The 26,190-nt window shown below is 38.1% G+C and overlaps 5 protein-coding genes across 6 annotated transcripts; 4 read left to right on the top strand and 1 right to left on the bottom strand.

The window, feature by feature from the left end:
* Positions 1 to 163: 163 nt before the first annotated feature.
* On the top strand, positions 164 to 2,895 carry LOC117620366 (F-box/kelch-repeat protein At3g23880-like). The gene is made up of 2 exons (XM_034350544.1): positions 164 to 1,627; positions 2,643 to 2,895. The coding sequence occupies exons 1-2, from the start codon at positions 429 to 431 to the stop codon at positions 2,674 to 2,676; spliced, it is 1,233 nt and encodes a 410-aa protein (XP_034206435.1). The 5' UTR covers positions 164 to 428; the 3' UTR covers positions 2,677 to 2,895.
* A 1,245-nt stretch (positions 2,896 to 4,140) lies between these two features.
* On the top strand, positions 4,141 to 6,157 carry LOC117618867 (probable pectinesterase/pectinesterase inhibitor 60). The gene is made up of 2 exons (XM_034348614.1): positions 4,141 to 5,189; positions 5,306 to 6,157. Exons 1-2 carry the CDS (start codon positions 4,301 to 4,303, stop codon positions 5,998 to 6,000), a joined length of 1,584 nt encoding a protein of 527 aa, XP_034204505.1. The 5' UTR covers positions 4,141 to 4,300; the 3' UTR covers positions 6,001 to 6,157.
* A 1,747-nt stretch (positions 6,158 to 7,904) lies between these two features.
* Positions 7,905 to 9,910, top strand: LOC117618519 (pectinesterase 2-like). The gene is made up of 2 exons (XM_034348091.1): positions 7,905 to 8,792; positions 9,100 to 9,910. The coding sequence occupies exons 1-2, from the start codon at positions 7,931 to 7,933 to the stop codon at positions 9,789 to 9,791; spliced, it is 1,554 nt and encodes a 517-aa protein (XP_034203982.1). The 5' UTR covers positions 7,905 to 7,930; the 3' UTR covers positions 9,792 to 9,910.
* Positions 9,911 to 13,754: 3,844 nt separating this feature from the next.
* On the top strand, positions 13,755 to 16,517 carry LOC117619215 (NAC domain-containing protein 7-like). Of its 2 annotated transcripts, none has more exons than XM_034349110.1 (4): positions 13,755 to 13,908; positions 15,138 to 15,328; positions 15,413 to 15,684; positions 15,853 to 16,517. In XM_034349110.1, the coding sequence occupies exons 2-4, from the start codon at positions 15,169 to 15,171 to the stop codon at positions 16,381 to 16,383; spliced, it is 963 nt and encodes a 320-aa protein (XP_034205001.1). In that variant the 5' UTR covers positions 13,755 to 13,908; positions 15,138 to 15,168; the 3' UTR covers positions 16,384 to 16,517. The 2 variants fall into 2 exon arrangements, with proteins under 2 accessions (XP_034205001.1, XP_034205000.1); XM_034349109.1 differs by having other exon boundaries at positions 15,850 to 16,517.
* A 3,407-nt stretch (positions 16,518 to 19,924) lies between these two features.
* Positions 19,925 to 24,135, bottom strand: LOC117619016 (monocopper oxidase-like protein SKS1). Its single transcript, XM_034348834.1, has 10 exons — positions 24,003 to 24,135; positions 23,764 to 23,919; positions 23,109 to 23,218; positions 22,760 to 23,030; positions 22,534 to 22,672; positions 21,778 to 22,144; positions 21,110 to 21,475; positions 20,941 to 21,019; positions 20,431 to 20,630; positions 19,925 to 20,340 (listed from the first exon to the last, which is right to left on the bottom strand). The coding sequence occupies exons 2-10, from the start codon at positions 23,911 to 23,913 to the stop codon at positions 20,244 to 20,246; spliced, it is 1,779 nt and encodes a 592-aa protein (XP_034204725.1). The 5' UTR covers positions 23,914 to 23,919; positions 24,003 to 24,135; the 3' UTR covers positions 19,925 to 20,243.
* Positions 24,136 to 26,190: the final 2,055 nt, after the last annotated feature.

Below are 26,190 nucleotides of genomic sequence, written 5' to 3'. Positions count from 1 at the left end.
TTCTGATTTTCATGACAAAAAAATTGAGGCATATTGAATCAAATGACAGTAACTGAGAAACAGAAAATAATTCCTTTTCCCTGATTCTACGGACACACAATTTTAGTCTCTGGACACCCAAAGCAAATTCCTTTTCTTTTCTTTTTTTTATTCCAATCGGCAATGAAGACCCGCCAAATCTAATTCCACGTGTTGGCCTCAGCAATTCTCCGTACAGGTTCAGCACCACTGCATCTACGGTCATGACCACATGTACCATCGTCATTTTATGCAGTTGGAAAAAGAAAACGAACGAAAATCTCAAGTCAAAAGCGGTCAAGCTCATGCCTTTGTTGTGAACTTGCGAGAAATGCTCTGAAAACGGAAAAGCAGCTTCCCAAAACCCTTCCACTGGCTGTGTCTCTGGGCTATTCGTTTCCAAGGTTCCAATGTCGACGAAGAAGCTCCACCACGACCGCCACCTTCCTGAAGAAATTGTAGTCCAAATTCTGTGCCGGTTGCCGATAAAACCTCTGATTCGATTCAGTTCCGTTTCGGAACGGTGGCATTCTCTCATAATTGAGGACCCACAGTTTGCCCTATCCCACTTCAAGCTAGCCTCCGATCGCAAAACCCTCACCCAGAGACTCCTCATCTCCACCGACTATCAACTCCGATCCTTGGACCCGGAAACGCCGTCGTTCGCAGACAACAATTCTTCGCTCAATAATCTCACCTTCGCCCACTTTAGCAACCTACTGGGCTGCTGTAATGGTTTGGTATGTGTAGATGTTGATGGTTATGATTATGAAAAACATGACTTGTCTCTCTGGAACCCATCAACCGGATTCAAACGCGAATTGCCCGACTCAGATTTTGTATGTGCAGTGAAAAACCTGTCTCGTTTCGCTGAATCTGATATTGGCCGTTCTGGCCTGGGTTATGTGTCATCCACTGACGACTACAAAATCTTCATAGATGCTTATGTTTATACTAGACCTTCCCAGACGTTTATGGAGATTTACTCATCCAGATTGAACTGTTGGAAACCCATTCACGTCCGTGAGCACGACCCACCGTGCTCTTTCAGAAGCCCCACCACCACTGGCTTGGGGGCCCTTACAAATGAAGCACTGCATTGGTTCTACCGCAAAGTCGGTGAGGTGGAGCCAACGATCCTTGCTTTTGATCTGGCAAAGGAGGAGTTCAGGGAAGTTCCATTCCCCACTTTTGATGGTGATGCCGATGACGTTGATGTTCATGACATGGGGGTTCAAGTAGTTTCAAGAGGAGGAGGAGAATGCCTCTGTGTTTCGATTGCTAGGAGACGTGGTGGCGTTAATTTCATGGAATTCTGGGTTATGAGAGAATATGGGGTGCGTGAATCTTGGTCTATGCTCTTCAAATTTAACACGGATCATGTATCTGAATCGGTGGGTGGGAATTTGTGCGGTTATGAAGCCATTTTCGTTACCGAAGGTGGTACAGTTATATTCAGGTTGAGGTTTAGGGACAGGTTGGTAAGGATTGAATGCCGCAGAGAAGCGGAGCCGGTTTGCAGTACCCCATTTAACGTTAATGATGGGGATGGACCAGTGTACGACGTGATTGCATACAATGAAACTCTGTTTTCGGTACCTAAACTCGGGTAATTTGGATTTTGATGCTTAATTTGGATTTTGATGCCTAAACTCTGGTAATGGGGATGGACCAGTTATATTATTGTCTGTCCTCTGTTTGTTTTGTTTCTGTCACTTGTGTATGTTTTGTGTTTGTTGTATTGACTTAAAATGCCAAAAGGATCAAATATGAAGTATTGTTGTTGTTCCTGTCATCAATCTTGCATGAAGCATATTTTTGCAAGTTGAATTGCTGATGGATGGTAAAAACATTGTGATATTCCTCTGATGTTTCAAATGTCCGTGCATTCATGTATTTGAATTTGAGAACATGACAACAAACCCCTTGTCCATTGTAGACTTCTGAATTTCGATCATACAATCGTTCTTTTCGTTTAATTGAAGGCCATTGATGATGAAAACATTCCCAATTTATGTGATGTGAGCACAGAAGAAGGTGGCAAATAAGAGAGAGTGGGAACTTTGAGTAAGGCTCAAGTTCTTCATCCTGTAGGAAAAAACAGAGTTGCCTTGTTCTGCAAGGGTGGTGGATGGAGGACATATTAGGATGAAATAAAAGGGGATTGTGTAAATAAACAACAGCCTGGTTTGAAAATTTAGTCTGAACAAATGGCCTTGATGAAAACAAATGTTATCTGATATAGTATGGTGTGTTTGCTTGTTTCAGTATCATTTGTACTCTAGTTAGTATAAATCCTTTATTTTGTTCCGTCTTAGTAGTTTTCGTATGATATTTTTCTACATTAGGGGGCAGCTTAAACAACAAAGATTTTTACCTTGCCAACCCAACTATTATTGGAGTAGAATACATCTTCTTATCATATTGATTAAGAAGTAAAAAAGCTGATTCTGGTTTTTGTTTTGTGGGTTTGAATTTTAAGGCAAAGAAGAATGCTTATTCAGAAGAAACTAATTGTATTTTGTTTCGGTCTCGTCTCTCTGTGTTGTGTGTGTTGGTTTTGACAAATTATCAAATATGAAGCATTGTTGTTGTTCCAACTTCCTTATATATTATTCTTGCAGGTTGCATGAAATGAATGAAGCAGATGTTTCTTAGTTGAATTGCTGATGCTGAGCTGCTGTCTTTGGCTTAGCTTTACTTACCCAGTCAAGAGTGGTTTGTTTGTAGGCCTGTGTTTTGTTTCTCCTTCATGGATTTGAATTTGAATTTGAGAACATGCCAACCCCAACCCCGTTTCAATTGGACACTTTTGATTTACAATCATACCAGCTTTCTTTTGTTTTAACTTTTAATTGAAGGCTTGGTGTTTGCAAATATGAGAGTGGGAACTTTGAATAAGGCTCAAGTTGTTCTACTTGTAGGAAAAACCAGACTTGTGCAAAGGCTGGTGCATGGAGGAGGACCTATTAGGATAAAATAGAATGTGATTGTTTTAGGTAGACTCTTTTCATCTGTTGTGGTACGGATGGAGTTGAAAACTTGAAATTTGTGTGTCGTTCGAGATCAACATGCGACGTGAGTTTGGTGTGGGTTCTGCTGCCCAATTTATTTTGTGTCCGCATGGGCATGGGCCAACTTTTCCATTAGTTAGTTGAAATTGGGCTTAGAAACACGCACCTCTGTTGTTTTGTTTGGCACCAACCCAAGCCAATCTTGTGTATTTCATCCAATAGAATATAGCTGTTCAATCTCCTTAAGGATCAATTGGGCAAAAGTTGAATTAGTCTTTAGGCTAAGCCTCCTTCTACTTAATTCATCGTTGAATTTGAAGCATGAGGAGGAAATGGTTTTGCTTAGTTTACAAACTAATCAAGTGGCACATGGGGTAACCCTAAACTTTAGGGCAGGATATTGGACATTGAGTGCCTAGTAATACAAGGACATCACTCATTTCGTTCAAGAAACTCTTACTTTCAACGTACATGATCAAATTCCCATTCTTATATTAATTTTCGTACTGCATTGTAACATGCAGTACGGAGCATGTTATATGTTTTTCAATTAGGCACTTCCTTAATTAAATGCCGCCTGTATAAAGTCACAGGGATTGACCAATTACATGTCGACAGAGAGGCATATGCATATATCTCATCTCACAATCATATATACCTACATTTTATTTTCTTGGTCCGAAACCGTTAATAAGTTGTTGAGAAATTCAAGCAATCATGACTGCCGATTTCTTTTTAATTACCACAAGCACAACAAAGAGAGTGAGTATGTTTTTGGTCCACACAAATGTATCGCAGTACATAATATATGTTGTTCGACTATTTATTTGGGTAGAGTGTTGAGAATCATTTCAATATTGAAAAGAGAAATACTATTAAACGAGGATGTTATGATAACAAAACAATAAGGAAAATAACAGTAAGACTTACGCAGCTCAATAATTCAATATCGTCCTTAGCTCTCAATACTAAGATCCGAAATATGTAGTTAACATGCATGTTGCATCATCCGTGAAGTATTTAAAAGAAATTATAATATTATCATTTGCACACAATTCTACGTAAAGCCAACATGGTATATCTTGTGTTGCAATCTTACTCATCATGCATTTACACACATCTTGCCTGCCATCTTTTATATGTCAAACAAGCCAGCCTATCTTTCTACCCCCCCACATCTTCCTTCTCCTACCCACATAAAAGAGAAATAATCCCTCAAGATATGACCCTCAAAACCCAAAACACATTCATTTCAAAGCTCATCAAACATGGCCACGAAACCAAGCCTACTTCTCTCCATACTCATTTTCTCTTTCATCTTCCAAACAGCCCTCTCAAGAAGCCATCACCACTCTAGCCGTATACGTACGTGGTGCCAGAAAACCCCCCACCCCGAGCCATGCAACTACTGCATGTCACATAGCCGTCACCGTCTCGTGCCGAAACACACCTCCGAATTTCGAAAAATGATGGTGCAAGTGGCCTTGGAGAGGGCTCTCAATGCTAAATCATACGCCTCCCAATTTGGCCAAAACTGTCAAAACAATCAACAAAAAGCCGCATGGGCCGATTGCTTGAAACTTTTCGAGGACACCGTCCACCAGCTCAACATTACCCTTGAAGGCTTAGGGACCAAACGCAATTGCTCCAACTTTGATGCACAGACTTGGCTCAGCGCTGCCCTCACCAACATTCACACGTGCCAAGTTGGGTCTATGGAGCTGAACGTTTCGGATTTCATAGCCCCTATATACACCTCCAACAACAATGTGTCCGAGCTAATTAGCAACGGTTTGGCAATTGGTTCGCAACTTTTAGGCACGGAAGAAAATTACGCATATGAAGAGTATCCGAATTGGGTTTCGAAGCACGAGCGGAGGCTGTTGCAAGCTTCAAAAATCAAGGCAAATCTTGTGGTTGCCAAAGATGGATCGGGGCATTTTCGGACGGTTCAAGCGGCCATAGATGCAGCGGCTAAGAGGAAAACAACTAGCAGGTTTATTATCTATGTGAAGAAAGGTGTTTATAGAGAGAACATTGAAGTTAGCAACACTAATAATAACATCATGCTGATTGGTGCTAGCATGAGATATACCATAATCACAGCTAGCCGAAGTGTCAATGGAGGTTCCACAACCTATAATTCCGCAACTGCTGGTACATATACATAAGTTCTCTCCATCTCTAATTGTTTCCCTAATTTGATTTAATTTCCAAAACTTGAGTAATTAACGTTTTCTTTTGTGGTTGGTTACAATATGTGATTATTATAGGCATAGACGGTCCAGGCTTCATTGCTCGTGGCATCACATTTAGCAACACGGCCGGCCCACTAAAGGGCCAAGCCGTGGCCCTGCGGTCAGCCTCCGACCTCTCGGTCTTCTACCGGTGTGCCTTCCAAGGCTACCAAGACACACTCATGGTGCACTCTCAGCGCCAATTCTACAGAGAATGTTACATATATGGCACCATAGACTTCATCTTTGGCAACGCAGCTGCGGTTTTCCAAAGTTGCATTATTTATGTGAGAAGGCCCCTGAAGGGCCAAGTCAATGTTATCACAGCCCAAGCCCGAAACGACCCATATCAAAACACTGCAATTTCAATCCATAATTCTCAAGTTCGGGCCGCTGCAGATCTCAAGCCCGTGGTCAGTGCTTTCAAAACCTACTTGGGCCGGCCCTGGATGCAATACTCTAGGGTTGTTTTCATGAAATGTTATCTGGACAGCTTGGTCAACCCAGTGGGCTGGTTGGAGTGGCAAAGAAGTAATTTTGCGCTTAGCACTTTGTATTATGCGGAGTATAAGAATTTTGGTCCTGCTTCGTCTACCAGGTACAGAGTGAAGTGGCCTGGTTTTCATGTCATCACCAGTGCAAATGTGGCGTCAAAGTTCACCGTCAGCAGCCTTATCACCGGTCGGTCCTGGTTGCCAGCCACCGGGGTTCCATACACGGCGGGGTTATGATCAGGACCTGTATGTTATGATTGTGAATTGATTTTATTTAATTTGTTCATTTGGGAGAAGAAAAAAAATATTTATTTACGTCTTGTGGATGTTGTTGGTGTTGGATTTTTGTGTGTGTACATTATACTGACAATATATGGTACATTTTCACAAGGAATGAAATATGATTAATTATTTCTTAATAATGTAGTTAAGGAAAATTTAGGAGCAGAAGGGAACTTAATTTTCCACTTTACTTTACATACATAATTTGGATTACATGTTAATAACTATGTATTAGACCAACCTCATAATTGGCTCTTACAATTAAGCCAGAATGTTTGGCCGCCGAATTCATGTGAACCTTAATATATTTCATTCATAGTTGATTTACATGCCGAAATTGTAGACTAGAAAAGATAGTTAATTAAGAAAAGATAGCTTGATTTATAATCATACCGATTAAATTCATTTGTAAGCAGGGTGAGTTTGTAGCAAAGGGCAATTTTCTCCACCCAAACCGCTAGCGGACATAGTCAACAACTAACTACACCCAATAATTATTAATAAACTTGTAAACACTAAGAAGAAGCGGAATAAAGTGGCCTGAATATCCCATTATAATCTCGGTCGTTAGATTATTAGATATGTATTTAATTGCATTCAACGGTCGAAATTAAAAATATGTAACCAATCACTAACATAAAATACTTATTATAAAATTTTAAACTAATTGAATATGTTTTCCAAGTGTTTCGAAATAAGACACCCTCGTAGTCTTTGTGGTGGTCCAATAAAAGGTGAATTGTCCATTTTGTCCAAATTCGTAAAAAAAGACTTGCATATGTCAACTAATGTTATTCAATACATATAAATCTAATGATTATGGAAGGTTTCATGCCTCTGTCTATCCGGTGGATTTTAGAGTACTTGTATTGTATTGATTTTAGTTTTTTCTTGTAGATTTCATGCCTCTGTCTCTGCCTCTGGTATGGCTTATCTATTTTCGTACTATATAATATGCATTAAGTGACGGTCAAGGTCGTGCAGACTTTAAATAATATTGTTCAAATACAGATTAAGAAAATGTAGCAAGCAAAGCATATTTGTTTGTTGAAGAGGAAAACCGTGTCTTGGTGAGGGTACCCAACTATACAATTATTTTGTCCAGCTAATGTATCAAAAATAAAATTAAAATTAAAATAAAAGAAAAGTGGTAGGTGTGGGTAACGCGTTCTGGATTGGCTCTCTTATCTGCTTAAAATATATAATGTTCAAAGTCAACAGCTTTAAAAAAAATAGTCAGAGACTTCCAGCTTGTTATTGCCAATTTGCCCAGGTGTTATGAAATGACATGCAAAACAGTAATTAGGATCTTAGAATTTGCCATTTAAGTTTATTCCATAATTCATGTTTGACTCAATTTGTATCAAGTTTGAACAGAGAGGGCATGAGCTAGCCAATACCAATTTCTTTTCACTCTCTATAATAATATGTGTGCTTGGTTGAAGAGAATATCACACAGAGATATAAAAACAAAGCGAAGAGAATATTGCAGGCCCGCAATTCTCTAATTATATACACGACATGTTCTTCTGTGATCAAGACAGTACACCACCTCCTTTTACATATATAAACATGGAATATATGATGTACGTGCTTTACATCATTTCATCATTGGCTACGTACGTAAAGACTAATATATATATATATTCTAATGAATGATAAGACAAGGATCGATTGAGAATCTCTGTAATTATTCTGCATTTATTTTTAATTATCCTACTGCCTCCATCACCCCTCCATGGTCAAACTATAAGCCAAACCAGCTGTCACCACCGTACCCCATTTCTCATCCCTCAAATTTTTCCCTATATAAGCGAACTTCTTATCACTAACACAAAACCCTCACAGTCCCAAAACCACAAGCCAATCAACAAGAAGCCTATCCATGGCGACAAAAATGAGTTCATTCCTTCTATGCTTCTCCTTCGCTTTACTATTCTCGCCAGCCCTGTCTAACATACTCAACACTGGCATCAACTCTTGGTGCAGCAAAACCCCCTACCCTGAAACCTGCAAATACACCTTGACCCACGCCCAAAAATACTCTGTCCCGACACGCATGTCCGATTTCAAGAAACTTGCGGTGCAAGCCACAATGCAGCAGGCACTCAAAGCCCAAAGCCACAACAAGTGGCTAGGCCCCAAGTGCAGAAACAAGATTGAAAAGGCTGCATGGGCCGATTGCTTGAGCCTCTACCAAGACACCATCATGCTCCTCAACCAGACCATAGACCCTGCCACCAAATGCACCGACTATGACGCACAGACTTGGCTCAGCACTGCTCTCACCAACCTCGACACGTGCAGGGCGGGGTTTGTGGAGCTCGGGGTCTCGGACTTTGTGCTGCCTCTTATGTCCAACAATGTGTCCAAGCTCATAAGTAACACTTTGTCCATTGGCAATGGCTCAAATGTTCCGGCTGTGACAAATAGGTACAAGGAGGGTTTCCCTACTTGGGTTTCTCCCGGAGACAGGAAACTGCTCCAGTCGTCGCCGGCCGCGGACGTAGTTGTTGCCCAAGATGGGTCAGGGAACTACAAGACGATCAAAGAGGGGTTGGCTGCGGCGGAGAAGAGGAGTGGGAGCAACAGGTTTGTGATACATGTGAAGCGTGGGGTTTATAAGGAGAACCTTGAGATTAAATTGAAGAACATTATGCTGCTTGGTGATGGTCTGAGGTACACTATCATCACCGGTAGCCGTAGTGTTGTAGGAGGTTCTACAACTTTCAACTCTGCAACTGTTGGTAAGTCTCTCTCTCACACAAGTCACTTCCACTGTATGAAATGTCAAAATGTGTGTGCCATATATATTGAAAATGTCTCGATAGAGAAAAAGTGAGGGAGAATTGTTGGTTTTCAAAAGAGAAAAACTAAAACAAAGAAAATGAAAAATGTGTCTCCAACAAATTAATCCAAACTTGAAAAATAATAAATCATGAGTTGATGACATATCAACGTAATGTTTAACTACTACAAGATAGTTCCCTTTATTAAAATTTCATAATTTTAATTAATGGATTTGTTTCTAATTGTGTAATTAATTATTTACAGCGGTAACTGGAGATGGCTTCATTGCTCGTGGCATCACATTCCGCAATACAGCTGGTCCAGAGAACCATCAAGCCGTAGCCCTCCGATCAGGAGCCGACCTCTCAGTTTTCTACCGTTGTGGCTTCGAAGGCTACCAAGACACCCTCTACGTCCACTCTCAACGACAATTCTACAAAGAGTGCTACGTGTACGGCACCGTCGACTTCATTTTTGGCAACGCTGCTGTCGTCCTCCAAAACTGCATGATCTACGCAAGAAGGCCCATGAACGGTCAAAAGAACACAATCACGGCACAAGGCAGGACCGACCCGAATCAAAACACGGGCATTTCAATCCACGACTCCCGTGTCATGGCCGGGTCAGACCTCAAACCGGTCCTCAGTTCGGTCAAGACATACTTGGGTAGACCGTGGAAGGAGTATTCACGCACGGTTTTTTTGCAAAGTTACCTGGACACTTTGGTTGACCCAGCTGGGTGGCTTGAGTGGGATGGCAATTTTGCCCTCAAGACTTTGTACTATGGAGAGTACAAGAACACTGGACCGGGTTCATCTACGAGCGGCCGGGTTAATTGGGGTGGCTATCATGTGATAACTAGTTCGTCAGAGGCATCGAAATTTACTGTGGGTAATTTCATAGCTGGAAGCTCATGGTTGCCTGCTACAAACGTGCCATTTACTGCTGGGCTCTGATCATTTTAACATATTGCATTCTGCCATTGTTGTACAATCATGTATCAACTTGTTTGAAAACAATTGTTAAATTTGTTCTTTCATTATTGTATTGAAAATTCTTTTACATGGAAATAAAGACTTTTTATTCTTGCAAAATTACGGTGTAGTTGAGAGAATTTCAGTACCCAAAAAAGGGATTTCGAGGGGCCCAAAACCCTTTTAAGATTTAAGGAAGATTGTTGATGCACCATAAAATCTGATCAACACACCCGACTGATTGAAAACCACTGTCGTATTTAAAGGGGATTGTATGGTGCACGGTGCACCCCTAAAATCTGATCAAGACACCCGAATTGAAAACCCCCTTTTAAATTTGTGACGTCGTTATTAGTCATTGTGAATATTAGTAAAAGGGACTGGAAGTGATTATAGTCTCCTAATTATTTAGGGTTTCACTATTTCCAGCTTTATTTGTTCTGATATCTTATTCACCATGATCATGGTAATAATAGTTATCACAATTTTCGAGGTGACATATAAACCGAACAATGCAATCATTCTCCTGTTTTGTAATTATCCAAGTTTAGGTAAGACTTTTGCATTGCATTTTTATATTTGAAGTGACAACTAAACACTAAAAACACAATTATTATAATCATAAACCACTTAATTGTCAAGTACTTTTGTGTCTTCGTGCGCACAAATTGTCAACCCTGCGTCACCTTGACAACTTTCTGCCCTCATCTTGCTGATTTTTGGGCCTGAAAATGCGTTTTAATTAGGGTTGATTAGAGATATTTTAGTAAACTTTCAGAGACACAGCATATCGGACCAAATATATGGACCGCACGTTGCAACCAAATACCAATATGATGTGCATTTTTGCGGAGAAAGTAACCTCACAACAATAACATGAAATTTGGATGTGATATTGTCTTAAACAATTAAATGGCATTTCCTTGCATTGAAAAGTCAAATAAAATAGGATTTTTTTGCAGACATTTCTTATTAAGATGGCCGGTAATATATTAAATTTACACACATTATACAGACGCTAGAACTCGAACCGAGGACTTTTCCTAAGAGATCAATTGCTCCAAACCACTATACTAGCGGTTCCTTTTCAAAATAGGATTAAACACTTAATGAAAAAGTTAATTTAGTTGACATTGGAATGGCTTTTTTTTTTTTTTTTTTTATAGAGAAAAAAGAGTTCTTTTGGCAATATTATCTTTACAAATTAGTTTAGGAAACAGAACAACCTCATGGACCCAAGAGAAACGATAAAGAAAAAATAATAATAATAATCATTCTCCAAATCTGTAGATGATACGATTACGAGGTGTGGACCTAGAAGAGGAGAGTAGAAGTAGGGACACCATATACATGATTAGATTAAAAACAGTGACATTTGGGTGGGGCCCAATGAGTATTAGGGAAGCCGCATCCTTATTGGTTGCGGTGAAGTCGATCCACCCAAATGACGACACGTCAATGTAACAACGGAGTCCTACCGTCCACCCACCCAAAACGTTCGGACGGGAACAATGATGTTTCATATCCGTCATCATGAAAATTATGGGACCTACAATACATATACATACATAAATTAAACACCTACACATTGTCTTTTTTTTTTTTTTTTTTTTTTTTTTGTAAAGACCAAAATCATACACCAATTTCTCGGTCACTACCCCCGAGTAATTATAATGTGCTACTAGAGCAAGGTCCACGCATTACTCGTATATAAGGTATAATTTAGATACGTATTATAATTTAAGTGAATATTTATTGAAGTTATATTCTTAAAATGAGAATTTATCAACTCTACTCTCCATCCATATTATATCGTGACTATATTAGAGTATCATACGATAATTTCCCACACGCTAAACAGACCAGAGCTAATGGACGCACGTTGTTGATCTTAATTTTTTCATGCTTTTGGGCTGCCTGTCGACGGAAGCGGATACTGACTGCTGAGTCCGAATGAGAAGAAGTGGGCTCATTCCTAAAACCTGCTTGTAGGGCCTAGTCGGCCCTGTTTTGGGACATTCTGGTGGGCCCAACCAGGGACCACAGGGGGGGGACCCACAGACACAAACCAGCAAAAGACACCTCCCCTCACTCCCTTCCTCAACTTGCGAGCTCAATGATAATGGCTAGCCCACGCCGGATCCATCGCAAGCCGTCCTGGCCATCATTCCCTCTCTTGTGGGTCCCGCATTCCACCACCACACCACACTTGCGGTGCTTTAGTGATCCGAACAAATCTTCCTCAACACTCCCTGATCGGCTGAGACGCGGCTGGGCTCAAGCCTCTCGGTCAATGAAGCCAATTTGGAGGAGTGTCACTTTTGGGATGTTAAACGTCGGTTACTGGGCCCACACTTTTCGCGCGAACCACTCGTGCAAAGCTAACTAACTCGCAGCGAAGGATAATAAAGACTATAGACACATCGTTAATTACTAGGACGATGCCACGTGTGGCGGCCTTTCAAACGATGGGGCGTGGAAACCCGTTAGCCGTTAGAACGGGGGCTTGAGCTCCGTAACGGTCGACTCAGCTGATGAAGAAGAAGGTGTAGATATATTTGAAAACCGCGTATCATGATGACAATGGAAACGTATTTGTCACGAGCAAGTCTGCTGAGTTGAGCGCATTCAAATATAATATTAATAATATTTTATACCTATAGGATGATTAGGGCTGTAATTTTTGCTAATTTAACCACCAATTCCTTAAACTTTTGGTTAAACAAAGTTGATCAGCAGCAGCCAACAAGTACATGTTAATAATAGAGAAGCATAATGTAAATGTATGTTTGTTGGGTTCTTAATGTTGGATAATAATCACAAAAAACATAATGGTTCTTGGGTTTGTGTGAGAGGTATTTTCTTCAACAACACTTGAATCGTGCATAATTGTTGCAAACTGAATTTAGACCCATTTCATTTCTACTTTAATTATGGGGACTAATTATTGATACAACTGAACCCACCTATTTATGTTACTTACTGCACATATTAAATTTACCTAATTATAAATTTAAGTTGTGTGCAAACAAACACTGCCATCACAAATTCACAATAATCCCCTAGTACAATGTCTGATCATCCATCGGGATTCCACGTGTCGTTGCCCCGGGAGAATTTGATAGAAGATCCATGAAAACCATAGGACAGACTCACATGGAACACAGCAAACATCATATATATGATATCCTCAATAGTCCTTGCAGTTCAGAGAGTTGAACAAGGAAGGGGCCATGGGGGTAGGGACTAGGAATAGAGTTGAAGCTGAAGCTAGGGCCACCATGCCACATTTGTGAAACTTTTTGGCTGTTGGCTGTTCCATTACGTCACCAATAAAGCTCAGATATTTTTATTCTTCTTCTTCTTCATCTCCCTCATCTCTCTCTCTCTCTCTCTTAGACTATTTCTCTTTGTCTGTGGCAGAGAGAGACCTGGCTAGCTCAGAAAGAGAAATATTGAATATTTGAATAGGGTGGGTCTCTATCACTATCAGTTGCGGGTAGAGGTGGCAGTAGAGACAGAGAGAGCTTTGCTTCCTCTCCTTGAGCCAATTTTGCGCCACCCTTTTTTCCCGCCTATAATCTTTCCCAGCAATCTAGCTTATGTCGACAATGAGTGACAAGACAACGAGTGCTTAAGACATTCTCAAGACGCTACTTAACTTTTGCTTCGTCATTTTTTTTCCCCTTTTTTATAACTTCTAGGGTTTTGCAGCTTCTTATTTAAACCAACTTGGCCTCTATTCTTCCATTCCTCAACTTTTTCGTCTGTCTTGGCCTGTCTTTCATCATTTCTTAGGATCCAGTCCCGACAACTCGACACAGCAGTTTTTGGGGACTGGAGAACAAGTTGGTGTTCAACTCCCTAGGGTTGCAGTGCTCATATTCTTATATATATATATATATATATATGTGTGTGTGTGTGTCACTGTGTTTACATGTTCTGTCTTGCTGTTTGAATTTGTTTCCTTGTCTCATACTTTGGCGTAGTGAGGGTTTGAGAAGCACATCATATAGCAAACAAGTGAAGTTAGCTTGCCTGAAATATAACCGATCAGATCTGTGTGGGATTGCAAAGCTCGAGATTTTGTTGCTTATCTGTAAGCTCTCTCTCTCTCTCTCTCTCTCTCTCTCTCTCTCTCTCTCTCTCTCTCTCTATATTCATCGCTTCATAAAATTCTGCTTCGTTGCTCTTCGATATGTCCATGGGTTGAATACTTGCTGTGGGATATATATATTTTCAATATTATATGGATCTTGAAGTTAAGGGGTGGGTTAGCTAAGCGTAGGAGCTTGTTCTTCATCAACCATCTCAAAAGATTTTACTTTCCCTTATACATAATCTGGACTTCTCATTGACCTTGTAAACCTATCAAAGATACCAACACTAACGTACAATTTAAGGGAAAAGATCAGTTCTTGTCTTTTTGGTTTCTTTTTAATGATGTTCTATAATTCCAGTGATTAAAAATCATATGAGAAGAATACAAGTGGCATCTGATCATAATTGGAGATCATTAATTTGTATTTTTCATGTACTAATGGTAGTAATCGAATGGCATATGCTGGTTTTGATATCATCGTGAGACCGTACAAAGATTGATCATATCACAAGCATAATAATATTAATCATCATCCAGGAAAAGTTTTCTCCCACATGTTATGTATTGTGAAATTTGTTCTGTGGTATAGAACCCCCTTTTCTTCACGAGTTCGTTCAACTCATTGAATATTCATGATTAAATACTGCTTTTCATTATCACCTTCACAATGGATATTTTCCCACATTAATTAGGGCAAATAGTTTTTTAATTAATTAAGTTTCAGGAACTTGAAACAATCTCAGTCATCAGGGCTCATTTTGTTTATATAACCAGAAAGAATCAGTCATCATTCATTAATTACTCATGCAAAATAAATTTGTGTAGTGCATGCAATATGAAAGTTTTGAACTTTGCAGGCTTCTTCTCCAATTACATAAAGGCCTTTGAGCGCAATATGAAGTACAGATTAGTATAATATTAATGTCAAAACGTTTTTCTTCTTCACCTTTTTCCAATTTTACGAATGCCAAAGATTTAATTGTGGTGTGTATAAGAAAAGTTCAATCATATAATGTGCATATTAGTCTGAACGTATGTTCTTTCCTTGTATGACATTGAACTTTGAAGCTAGAGACAGGTTTAACATGCAGACATTCACATTTGGTTAGAGTTGAACTTAACTAAAATCAAATTAATGGAGGTGATTACATATATATGTTGATGAAGAGTTGTGTTAGACAATTCCACTTGACTGAACCCTTACACGCATTCCTATATATAATCAGGACTGAAGAACAAGAAGCTAAGCTGGATAATATGAATACTTTTTCACATGTTCCTCCTGGTTTCCGATTCCATCCGACGGATGAAGAACTTGTTGATTACTACCTCAGGAAAAAGGTTAGTTCAAGAAGGATTGACCTTGATGTCATCAAAGATGTAGACCTCTATAAAATTGAGCCATGGGATCTTCAAGGTATGTATACTCTCACAACCAGTATATTGGAGTCAGTTCACAAGAATGCATACTAATATGACTTACATGAATTTGGACATACAGAATTATGCAGAATAGGGACAGAAGAGCAAAACGAATGGTACTTTTTTAGCCATAAAGACAAGAAGTATCCCACTGGAACTCGAACAAATAGAGCCACAGCTGCAGGCTTCTGGAAAGCCACAGGTAGAGACAAGGCCATTTACTCAAAGCATGACTTAATTGGCATGAGGAAGACCTTAGTATTCTACAAAGGGCGAGCCCCAAATGGACAAAAGTCAGATTGGATTATGCACGAATACCGTCTTGAAACCGATGAAAATGGAACTCCACAGGTAAGAACTTAATTCACTGATATTACGTACGACTTTCTTGCATTATGTAGAGGCTATTATTCGTACCATTTCAACTGATCATACAGCGTGTCGGTTGAGATAGGACAAATAGTTTGATTCTTCTTATTACATTGCATTCAAACTCGATTTCTTTTGCAATTGAAGCAGGAAGAAGGCTGGGTTGTGTGTAGGGTTTTCAAGAAAAAAATTGCAAGCATGAGAATTAAAATGAGTGAACATGAGTCACCATGTTGGTATGATGACCAAGTCTCCTTCATGCCGGACTTGGACTCACCAAACCAAAACTCAAACTCCAACATTAATATGGCACCATACCACCACCTTCCTTACCCTTGCAAGAAAGAGCTGGATCACTTGCCAGCTTTCCAGGTTCCCCATGAGCACTTCTTCCAGCTCCCCCTTCTGGGGAGCCCAAAACTACTCCAATCTTCAGCCACAGGTGTAAGCAGCTCCAACTCCATGGCAGCTCATGCATATAGTATTGACATAAACCACGCTTGCACTTTTCAGCCGTCAGATCAAGACCAAAACTTTCATGGAGCAGTCTATGGTAATAACAGTAATGATGATCATCCGCAAGCCGTAGATCAACTGACCGATTGGCGAATGCTTGACAAGTTTGTAGCTTCACAGCTCAGCCAGGATGATGCTTCTAATAAGGGAAATAGCTACTCATGAGATTATATATATGCCCTATTGATAATGTCTATATGTTTATAATGACATTCAGATACAAGTAAACGACAACCAGTAGTTGTCTAATCGAATCGAAGTATGGAAGTGACACCTTGAAATTAATTATTTTAGTAGTATATACTGATCATAGGTTTTTAAGTCCACATATAAAAGGGAAGGTGGAGGAGGTTGTTGAACTCAAAAATTCCCTGTACATAATAAAACGACATCATGATTGTAACTTAATTAAGCCCTCAACTTTCTTGTCTGTTCTAGTATGTAGTAAGTTAAGTCCACCAACACTCTAGTTAGCTTCTTCTAAGATGGATTAATAGGTGGACTGTGGAGCTGAGTTTGCTGCAAGAAATGAAGTTGAAGCGTTGATTATTGCATGCCATGTAGGCTGCTAATTAAAGAACTCGACCAGGTGGTGGATATCGATTTGTAGAAATGTTTGTATATGTCAGGCTGTCAGCTGATTGAAATATTACATTACATAGAAGATTACGATCCATAGTTTTATCTTATTCTTTTCAATAATATATTTCACAGTTTCTGCCTATCTATATAGAATGGTTCTACTTCTTTAATCTCCCAACTAATAAAGAAGAGAGAATGATGTGAGTAAGCCGACCTATATCACCAGCAACATGAATATTGCTTTGCTGCAAAGCTTGGCAAATGCAGTTATGCATATCATTAATCTTTTCAAAGCGTGGAAGGCAAGTATATGGTATACTTCAATCAGCAAGAGTTCCATACATATATTTTTGGCACCAACTTGAAAGTAGGTTTTATGTGCTGGCAGAGTACTATGCTCAGATTTGTTCTCACTCAGAGTTTTTTTTTTTTTTATATTTAAAAAAGGACAGATCGACGTAAAGACGTGGCCTGATGATATAGATATAGGATGAGGAAAAACCAAGTGAAAATTTCACTGTATCAACTATTTAAATAGGTTAAGTTTCAATCTAAAGCTATTAGCAAAGAAAAGTTGAGCAATTTTATACCCCTTCTGTTATATATTGGCACCATGAAGCGTTAATATATATATATATTTCCAACTTGAAAACCAAAAACAAGCCACTATTTCCAGATTGATAGTAGCAGAATGTCATGCTGAATTTGTTGAAAAAAATAAAAAGAAAAATACTTGAATAATTACTAACCTATGGCGGCGGCACTTAATCATGATGAAGCTGAATATAAGGTACGGTAACTACCAAACACATGAACGTGCTCCGAGTTTCCAAGATGGAGATGTTGCAGTTGAAGTTGCAGTGAGGGATATGGTGAAGGCAATCAGCACCAACTTTGAATTTTGGAGAGAAACCAATAAAAGGTTGGAAGTGAAATTCGATTGAGAACATTGACTTGCTATATATAATAATGAGTGGGATAAATATAAATTATAGACTATTTCGATTTGCTTGTGGACGTACAAGTCAAGCTTAATTCAAAGTCCCTTTCAATTTTAAGCAATCAATTAAAGTTATGGAGCCAGCGACATATTCATTAGGCATGCTCATGGACCAAGAGAGCAGCAAACTAGGGAGAAGTTAATTAAGAGGACGAGCGCTTTTGCATTTAGTTATTGTGCATTTACCCATATTTCATTACATCCAAGTCATCCTAATAGTCTAAATGCTTAAGAGATGCCACATCATCAAGCTTTGAGTCTTTTTTCTTTCTAAATTGACGTTGAACTAACATTAATGCTCTAAATTTTATTTTATTTTTCCTGCCTTTATGCCTTGAGCGTCTTCACCTGGGTTGAGTTATTGCTTTGTCATGTAATGGAAAAACTCCCATGTTCGAAAAAAAAAATTAAATAAAATTCCCAACCAATCAAGTAAAATTAGATTTATTTTTTTATTTTTCCTTCTTCTTCCGGTTCACATATTTTTTTTCTTTCACCTTTTGGGAAGAAAGATTGATTAGCTAACTTCTTCTTCCTCCACTGATAAGCAAAACCTTGTGTTGATATCTTTCAATCAAAAGAGGAAGGAAAAAAAAATATGTGCAAAGAAAAAAAGAAAAGAAGAATAGAAAAATTAGTTTTGCCTTATTGGAAATGAAACTCTCCCAATAATGGGCAACATTAATTTGCTGAATTACAAAGAAAGGAGAAAGTCGTACGATAAACAATCAGAAGAAATATATTCAAATCAGGCAAGATGCTCAAAACTGAAGGCATAAAACGTGAGTTTTAAAAACAAAACTCAAGCTTGATGATTAAGCAGTTAGATTATTAGGATGGTTTGGACGTAGCAAAATGCAGGTAAATGCACGATAGCTATATGTAGAGGCTTGTGATGGAAAAAAAAATATTCTGACAAATAAGAGAATGTTGCCATAGGCATGACATGAACAAAATGGTATTTTAGAGAGGTAATTATGATTGATAATTAAGGTTTAATGCATTAATTTATCTCAAATTGTTGTTTGCGGAAGAAGGAAGATATCAATGTAATCATAAGTACGCATAATAATAAACAAGCACACCATGTGACTCATGCTATCATGTTCTTCAATCAAACCCACAAATTCAACCCTTTCTATATTCGGTGCCCACCCTAGACATGCTTTTGCAGGTGTCCTTGATCATATTGTAAAATTTATTTGATCTGCGTCTCATCAAATTTATGGATCATAGGTGGAGGCAAACTTCTATAATGAGGAGTTATAGTAGTGAGGGATTCACTCGTAAGCCCTTGTTTAATTTTGGGTCTGAATAAGCCCCTGTTATTGAGGGTGCAAATTATAGCCTCACATATTGGGGTGCAAATTTTGATTGTATATGGGGCACCAACGGGGCCTAAAAGCTTCATGAAACTCTAGGGCCGGTCTAATCATAGCAAAATTTAAAGAAACACTTATCTAGAGTCATTCTAAAGTGAGGGCCTTATATATGGCCCTTAGAGCATCTACAATAGGCTTTCAAAACCACATTTTTAGACAAATTTTAAGGAGGAATTGGAAAAATACAACTCCAACCATGCTCCTTATCCACCTCCTAAAATAGGAAGACCTCTAGGAGCTCCTTAATCTGAGGAGAGAAAAAAAAAAAACTCTTAGTAGGTCCCTATAATTTAATGCTATTTTATTTAATGAGTATTTCAAACTTTTAATTAATGTTAACTATTTTTTATATTATTTTTTAATAGAGATTGACCAATTAAAAAAAGAGTTATAGCATTTATAACTCCCTAAACTAGAGAGCACAATTAAAGTTTAAATTTTATAAGGTGCTCCTAAAATAACTTTTATATATTTTTAGCTAAATTTTAACCAGAAAATAGAGAACATGATGTAGATGCTCTTAGGTGATGTCCTATCTCTTAATAGTTAGATCAGGCTAACGAATTTGAACAAAAGGCTATCCAATTTGATTCAACGATTAAGAGATAAAGTTTCAACTAAAGGTCATATATAAGGTCTCAACTAAGACCATATATAAGGCCCACACTATAGAATTCTTGTACTTATCTATATACCCAAAAAGAATGATAAGAAATCGACATCAAACGCATCCCAAGTTGAGTTTAAAGGAAGTCAAATGGTATCGGATTGATTGATTGAGAATGGGTTAATAATCATCATCATGAGTACACAAACGCACAAAAGAATGTTGGATCAGGAAAAAACCTATTACACGGTACTGTATGTGTATTGCTTCCACAAAATTCAAAAAAAGAAGCAAATGTCACTAAAACCACGAAAAAAAAAATGTACCACGATTGACTTGATTTGCACACCTAAACTCTAAGATATGTATTGGAAACCCCCAGCAATTCAGCAGGAAAATGCTGCCGCTGCTTGGAACCATAGGACCTCTCAACAGCCACCAATAAATTCATCATCTAAAAGTACAAAACCAAAGTGAAGAATGCCATTAGCAGGGAGAAGAGCTTGATATTTCCTCCGGAAATTGGTGTTGCAGAAGAGTGCTTCTGTTCCCTGAAGATGCCAAAGAAGGAAAAGTTAGAATGAAAACATTCATCTAGAGAAAGAGAGGGGGAGAATGAGTTAATGGCATTGTTAGCATACTTCTGCATGTAGGCTAGTGCACCACAATACAGAACATTATCAGGCACACCAAACTCCGTTTCACCGTTCTCCTCTGGATTCACAATTCTCAAATATGTCTCTTGGCCCAGATACCATCTATCAAGGTTTTGTGATCTAAGATTCCATGCCCCAGGGTTGTCAAGCGAGACGAGCACTGCCGTCCATGCACCAGAGAAAACCTACACATTCGCAAAAGAGAAGCACTTAATGCAAGATATATAAAAAACAAGCATTGCAAAGTCATCCTCATAACTTCATAACACCAACGCATGAACAATAAGACGATCCAGGATAATAGATATGTGGCCATTCGTTTCAAAAAATCACAATCTAAAACTGTCACAAGAGAGACAATAGCAACCTCAATCAACATCTAAGCATCCATATTGTAAGTTGTAACACAACATCATATTCATATAGGCTTATTCCACAGAAATTTTTTTCCCTTTTGGGGGTAAGAAAAACAGATGCTCCAATAAGAAGACAAACCTGTGCAGTGCAGCGAGAGATTCCATCCCACTTATTGTATCTATTTCTGCTGTCTTCAGTCCACTCACCATAATCCATCCTGTACACAACAAATCAGATTCTCTTAACATCCTGTACACTCACCATAAAGTGAATGATATAAAGCAATTTCAATGAAAATAAAACTTACCCAACCAAAAAAAAGGAATATCCATCCAAATGAAAACTCTGCACTGTGGTGTCATTGTTCTGGAAAATGATTTCAATAAAACCCTTATATGTAGCATTGATAACAGAGATGTCGTTTCGGAGGGATCTATTTAGTGGCTTATTGGGGAAATCAAGCTTATAGGCTCCTCTAACTTTATGCTGATCAGCAAGCCTGATTGGTGTAGTAAGATTGGAAAATGAGATGCCATTAAGTGTAGCTCGCAGTTTCCCATTGATTATCTGTGGTGGCACTGTCTTTAACACGTATGTATCGGTGATATTAATTGAACCGTAGTGAAATGATCCCTGAGGATTAGGGCGAGCTCCACTTGCAGATCCATTTTGCCTGACAATAACAAAGCCAAAGACTTGAGAGAAGTGAACTAGTAACAAATACTCTCGAGTGAAGTGCACTAGTAACAAATATTCTCAGACTCGCCTAAAGCTGAACAAAATAGGGGAAAGGATGTGGAAATCCAAAATATGCATGCACGAAAACGGTTTAAGTCAATATCTCTGTTCTATTCTTTTCTATATAAGAGAACTGATGACTCCTCATAAGCAAACTGTTAACATCTCACTACCACAAGAAATGTTACAATAAATCAACCTCTTGAATAAGCATAATCCGAAGGAAAAAAAAAAAACCTGATACTCAATGCCTGGTTCATCGACCATGTCTTGTCATAAACATCATTGGGAGGGTCAGGGAGAGTACCACTTGCTGGACCTTTAGAGTTGGAATAGTGTAAGACAGCAACACCAGTAACCCTTTGCCAAAGTGACTCATTTACAAACCTTGCACTTGCAACAATGTAGTAGTCACTACTGGCATTCTGATCCGTGGTAATAAGAAATGAATATGACTGTCCTACATGAATATCAAAGTTTGTATAGTTTTGTTGCATTGTATAATGCCCCTCTGTTTCGGCTAGAAGCAGATTGTGACTCTGAATTCTGAAGTTCAAACTTGTTGAAATACCAACATTGTGCACACGTAATCGATAAGTCTTTCCTGCAAAGTAGAATGTCATGTGAAACAATTTTCCAAGAGAAATGCAACACACATAACAGATTTAAGAATATTGCACCACAGGTATGAGATGTCCTAGCATAATCCTAATTTGAATTTAGTGTTATTTAGAGGCGCAGAAATTTGCTTCATAGGCACAGCTATGGAAACTGAAATTACTTGGGGCATTCTGAACCAAATCAAGTGAAATAATTAAGCTCCATGATAGTAGAATGGAGTTATTAACAAATAATCATACTTATAATGATATCATACAAAGAGGAAACAAAGCTATAACAACAAAGGAATCAACATTTATCTACTCAAATGATCAGAAACTAGACAACCTGTGCAAACAAAGTGAATATTAAAAAGGATGCTGAAAAAATTACCTGGATCAACGTTGATGGTTTCAAACTGAATCCCATCAGGTACAAGGGTATTGTTATATTGATAAGGCCCTTTCCCATTGATAAGAACTCCATCTGGCATCCCGAGGTCTTTTCCAGCATCAAGAGCAGTTCTCAGTGCCTAGAAAAAGAGAAAGGTGGTTGGGGGGAGTCATTTCTGTACCTTCATTGTTCACATGAAAAAACCAAAACAGCAACAAATACCGACCGTATGGTTTCGTGTATACCAGTCACCAATAGTAATGAAGATATCCCCATCAGGCTTATTAAAAGGAATTGCAATAATTTCCCTGTTATTAATATGAAAGGAACCAAAACCCCCTGCTGCTCTCTGAAAATTTAAAGATGGGAAGTAGAAGAAGCTCCCGATCTGATCCTTAACTTGAAACTGATAAGTCCAATTCCATTTAGGAGGGATTGGACAATTTGTGCCAAGAACACCATCCTGCCATGAATTGCGCCGCATTTGGATCCCAGACCTGTCATAGACAATCATTTCAAGCATCTCAAAAACGCTCCATTTCATGAAATAAAATGAATGTTGTGGTGAAGCCTACCAAGTAAGGAGGAGATGCTCGTCCAATTCATTGTGTACATTAACAACAACATTGTTATTTGTAGTAGCATTGATAGGAGGACCAGGAAACTTCTCATTAACTGCTATAACCTGCAGTAAAAAATTCCAACAATAACAAGTAATGCAAGTTAAATTTTGATCTACTTCAAAAGACTCAAACTCCTAATCATGCAAGATAAAAGACAAAGCCTAAAAACTATATCACTCGTCCAAACGTGGCCAAAAATATACGAATGATTACAAAATGGGGTGGAAAACCCTTGCGTAGAAGGGTTTGGAACAACCAATTTTCCTCATCAGACTAAATATATCCATGAATATGTACTGAAAATTAACACAAAATCGTTGAAAAACCCAAACCCCACATAGAAAATGACTTATAAGCACCCTTATGAAAAACCCCAACATAAACCCTCGACTCTGATAGAATACCACACACAACATAAACCATGGATTTACTGAAAAAAAATTACATAAAATACAAAACCCATAAAGAAAAAAAAGAAGAAGTCTATAGTGGCATTTCCGATAGATCCCAAGCCAAAATGTAAACCAATAATCGCCCGCTTTCTCACACAGCAGTAAAAACAAAGTAAGCCCAAATGAAATAAAAGAGAGCGTTATGAGAAGCGTACCCGCTGAGGAACGCCGAGCGGGGAGGCGGTGATGTAAGATACTCGGAAGTCATAGGAGACGATGGGGTCTGCAGCGGAACAGAGAGTTGAAAGCAGAGCAATGTGGGTCAAAGAAAACAGAGTGAACAGAGAGAGCCCAAACAGAGCCATGAGCGTCTGAAACAGAAAACTATATGTATGAGTGTATGCTTCTGTGAAATCAAAGACGATTTTTCTGGGATTTGGAGAACTTCTTTTACATTATCTAAGCAGGAGAGAGAAATAGAGTGAGCAAAAACGAAGGTTGAGTGTGAAAACGGGAGGAAGTTTTTTCTTCTTCTTAGTCTGTAAGAGAAGAATGGAGAAGGCTATGAGTCACGCACTGTATCATGGTACAACCAATCCGTTCATCGAAAATTTTGGCCTAACGCGCATATATTTAGGACGGTGACAGGTGACTGCCTCAACCGGTTCAGTTTCTATTTATTTATCAATTGAATTTTATTTTTTCCAGACCATAAAAACAAAATCTTTCGTGCTAAAAAATACCATAAAAAAAAAAATTTCGGATTTATCATAACCTTTGAATTTAACCAATAATTTGACATGGTAGTGACATTTTTTTAGTTATAAAATACGAGAGTTAGCATATAACAAAAGGTTATGCAACAGTCAATTTTTTAATTAGATTCTAAAATGCGATCTTCTCCACATGATTTGGGACCTAAATTCTCATATAAAAATATAAAATTTTCTTATAATTTAAACTATCGCTTGTATTCAATATATATGCGTGTGTGTATATAACTTCAAATCATTAGAATATTCTTAAGGGACACAAGAGCCTTCCTTTAGAATATATTTAATTAACCAAAAAAAAATAATTAACAAGATGATGGGAAAAGGTTAATTCATTCCTAAAATTGATTTGATTTTTTTTTCCTTTGGGAAAACAGAATCACAAACGAATATTATTTGATTTTGAAGAAAATATGTAAGCATAAAAAACAAAATTTACATATATATACACAATATATTGTCTGATTTACCGGGTGTTGGCGGTGACGAGCGGGACGGCGAATCAAAATATAGTTGACAGCAAAGGAGAGTCCACAGAGCAGCTGGCCCACTAACACAAAGGCACAATTTTCGGCGTCTCGCGCTCGCTCAGATTTTCTAACGTTCTCATCTCTGAAAAAGCCACAACATGCACGGCTTCAGGCCCCACCCTTATTTGCTGACTGTGATTTTATTTTGTTATTGGTTGTCCACGTCCCCACTGAAGCAGAACACGCGGATTACACGGTTTACTATTCCACCGTTGTTTTCCTTCATTTGAATGATTTTCTAAAAAGTTAAAAACATTATTGGGATGGACCACTCGTTGCTGAGGTGGCATGATCTGGTTGATATGGAAATTTATTCTCCGTGCCAATAACGGGGTCATCAATTTTTTTAAATTTACAATTATAATCTTCTTTCTTTTTTGAGAAAAATAAGGGTTTTCTTACCCAAATTTGTCTGACCTCAATCAAAAATCCTTATTGTACTATTTCCCTTTTGTTATGTTTTTATTTATTTTAAGGATGATCTATTCATTTTATATTTCTTAAATTAAATTTTAGTCATGTGACATATAGAGAACAAAAGTCAAATAGATAATGACAGATAAAATCAGAGTAGATGATCCATATCTTTTTTTATGAGATACATTGCATATATTAATTAAGGGGTTTATTAACATATTCAAACGAGCAGTAATGTGCATATCCTTAAACTTGATTTTCACTTCACATTTGTTTGGTATAGATTCTGTACTTAATTAATAAATTTCAAACAACGCATTTTTATATATTAATTTTTTTATTAATATAAACGATTTTATATTTTAATGTAATTTAAATTACGATGGAGATTCGAATTCGGGTACAAAATAAAAAGTATATCCACTCAAATCATGCAACTTGACTAAGTCCATATATACATATATTAAATATTTATATGTTTTGAAAAATAGAGGTTGGTTTGGTGGAGTTTTCGTGAGGGTTAAGGTTTTGTGGCAGCAGCATGCGGATGTGGCAATAGAATCCAAAATTGATATGGAGAGCGGCTTGTATCACATTTGTTTTGACTATTAGTATAAAATTCTTTTATTTTTCATTTCAGAAATTAATTATGGGTCTGAAGAGCTTAAAGTGGCGGCAACCGTAAGTGGAGAAATATGGGTCTGAAGACAATAATGATTAATGAGAATTTGACAAAGTTGTGATGTAATTAAGTTGATAATGAGGTTGTTGTTGGGAAAATGATATGCCTGTCAATTGGTCTAATTGAATGAGAGTGTTGATAAGTTTGGTGTGCCACTAATAATTTGTGATCATGTCTTACTAACCATGTGCATGGACACACAAAATAGGCAACTGGGACAATACTAGTTCAATTCTTTCC

Source organism: Prunus dulcis, chromosome 2, assembly GCF_902201215.1.
Source record: "Prunus dulcis chromosome 2, ALMONDv2, whole genome shotgun sequence".
In the NCBI taxonomy this organism is placed as follows: domain Eukaryota; kingdom Viridiplantae; phylum Streptophyta; class Magnoliopsida; order Rosales; family Rosaceae; genus Prunus; species Prunus dulcis.
This window is presented reverse-complemented; position numbering and strand designations above follow the sequence as displayed.

Excerpts from the sequence above, each read along its gene's own strand:
- LOC117620366 (XM_034350544.1), top strand. The coding sequence starts at position 429 with ATGTCGACGAAGAAGCTCCACCACGACCGCCACCTTCCTGAAGAAATT. Across the intron at positions 1,628-2,642 it reads TTTTCGGTACCTAAACTCGG|GTTGCATGAAATGAATGAAG; the intron begins GTAATTTGGATT and ends TTATTCTTGCAG.
- LOC117618867 (XM_034348614.1), top strand. The coding sequence starts at position 4,301 with ATGGCCACGAAACCAAGCCTACTTCTCTCCATACTCATTTTCTCTTTC. Across the intron at positions 5,190-5,305 it reads CTATAATTCCGCAACTGCTG|GCATAGACGGTCCAGGCTTC; the intron begins GTACATATACAT and ends TGATTATTATAG.
- LOC117618519 (XM_034348091.1), top strand. The coding sequence starts at position 7,931 with ATGGCGACAAAAATGAGTTCATTCCTTCTATGCTTCTCCTTCGCTTTA. Across the intron at positions 8,793-9,099 it reads TTTCAACTCTGCAACTGTTG|CGGTAACTGGAGATGGCTTC; the intron begins GTAAGTCTCTCT and ends AATTATTTACAG.
- LOC117619215 (XM_034349109.1), top strand. The coding sequence starts at position 15,169 with ATGAATACTTTTTCACATGTTCCTCCTGGTTTCCGATTCCATCCGACG. Across the intron at positions 15,329-15,412 it reads TGAGCCATGGGATCTTCAAG|AATTATGCAGAATAGGGACA; the intron begins GTATGTATACTC and ends TTGGACATACAG. Across the intron at positions 15,685-15,849 it reads ATGAAAATGGAACTCCACAG|CAGGAAGAAGGCTGGGTTGT; the intron begins GTAAGAACTTAA and ends TTGCAATTGAAG.
- LOC117619016 (XM_034348834.1), bottom strand. The coding sequence starts at position 23,913 with ATGGCTCTGTTTGGGCTCTCTCTGTTCACTCTGTTTTCTTTGACCCAC. Across the intron at positions 22,673-22,759 it reads GGTATACACGAAACCATACG|GCACTGAGAACTGCTCTTGA; the intron begins GTCGGTATTTGT and ends CTCTTTTTCTAG. Across the intron at positions 22,145-22,533 it reads AACCATCAACGTTGATCCAG|GAAAGACTTATCGATTACGT; the intron begins GTAATTTTTTCA and ends TCTACTTTGCAG.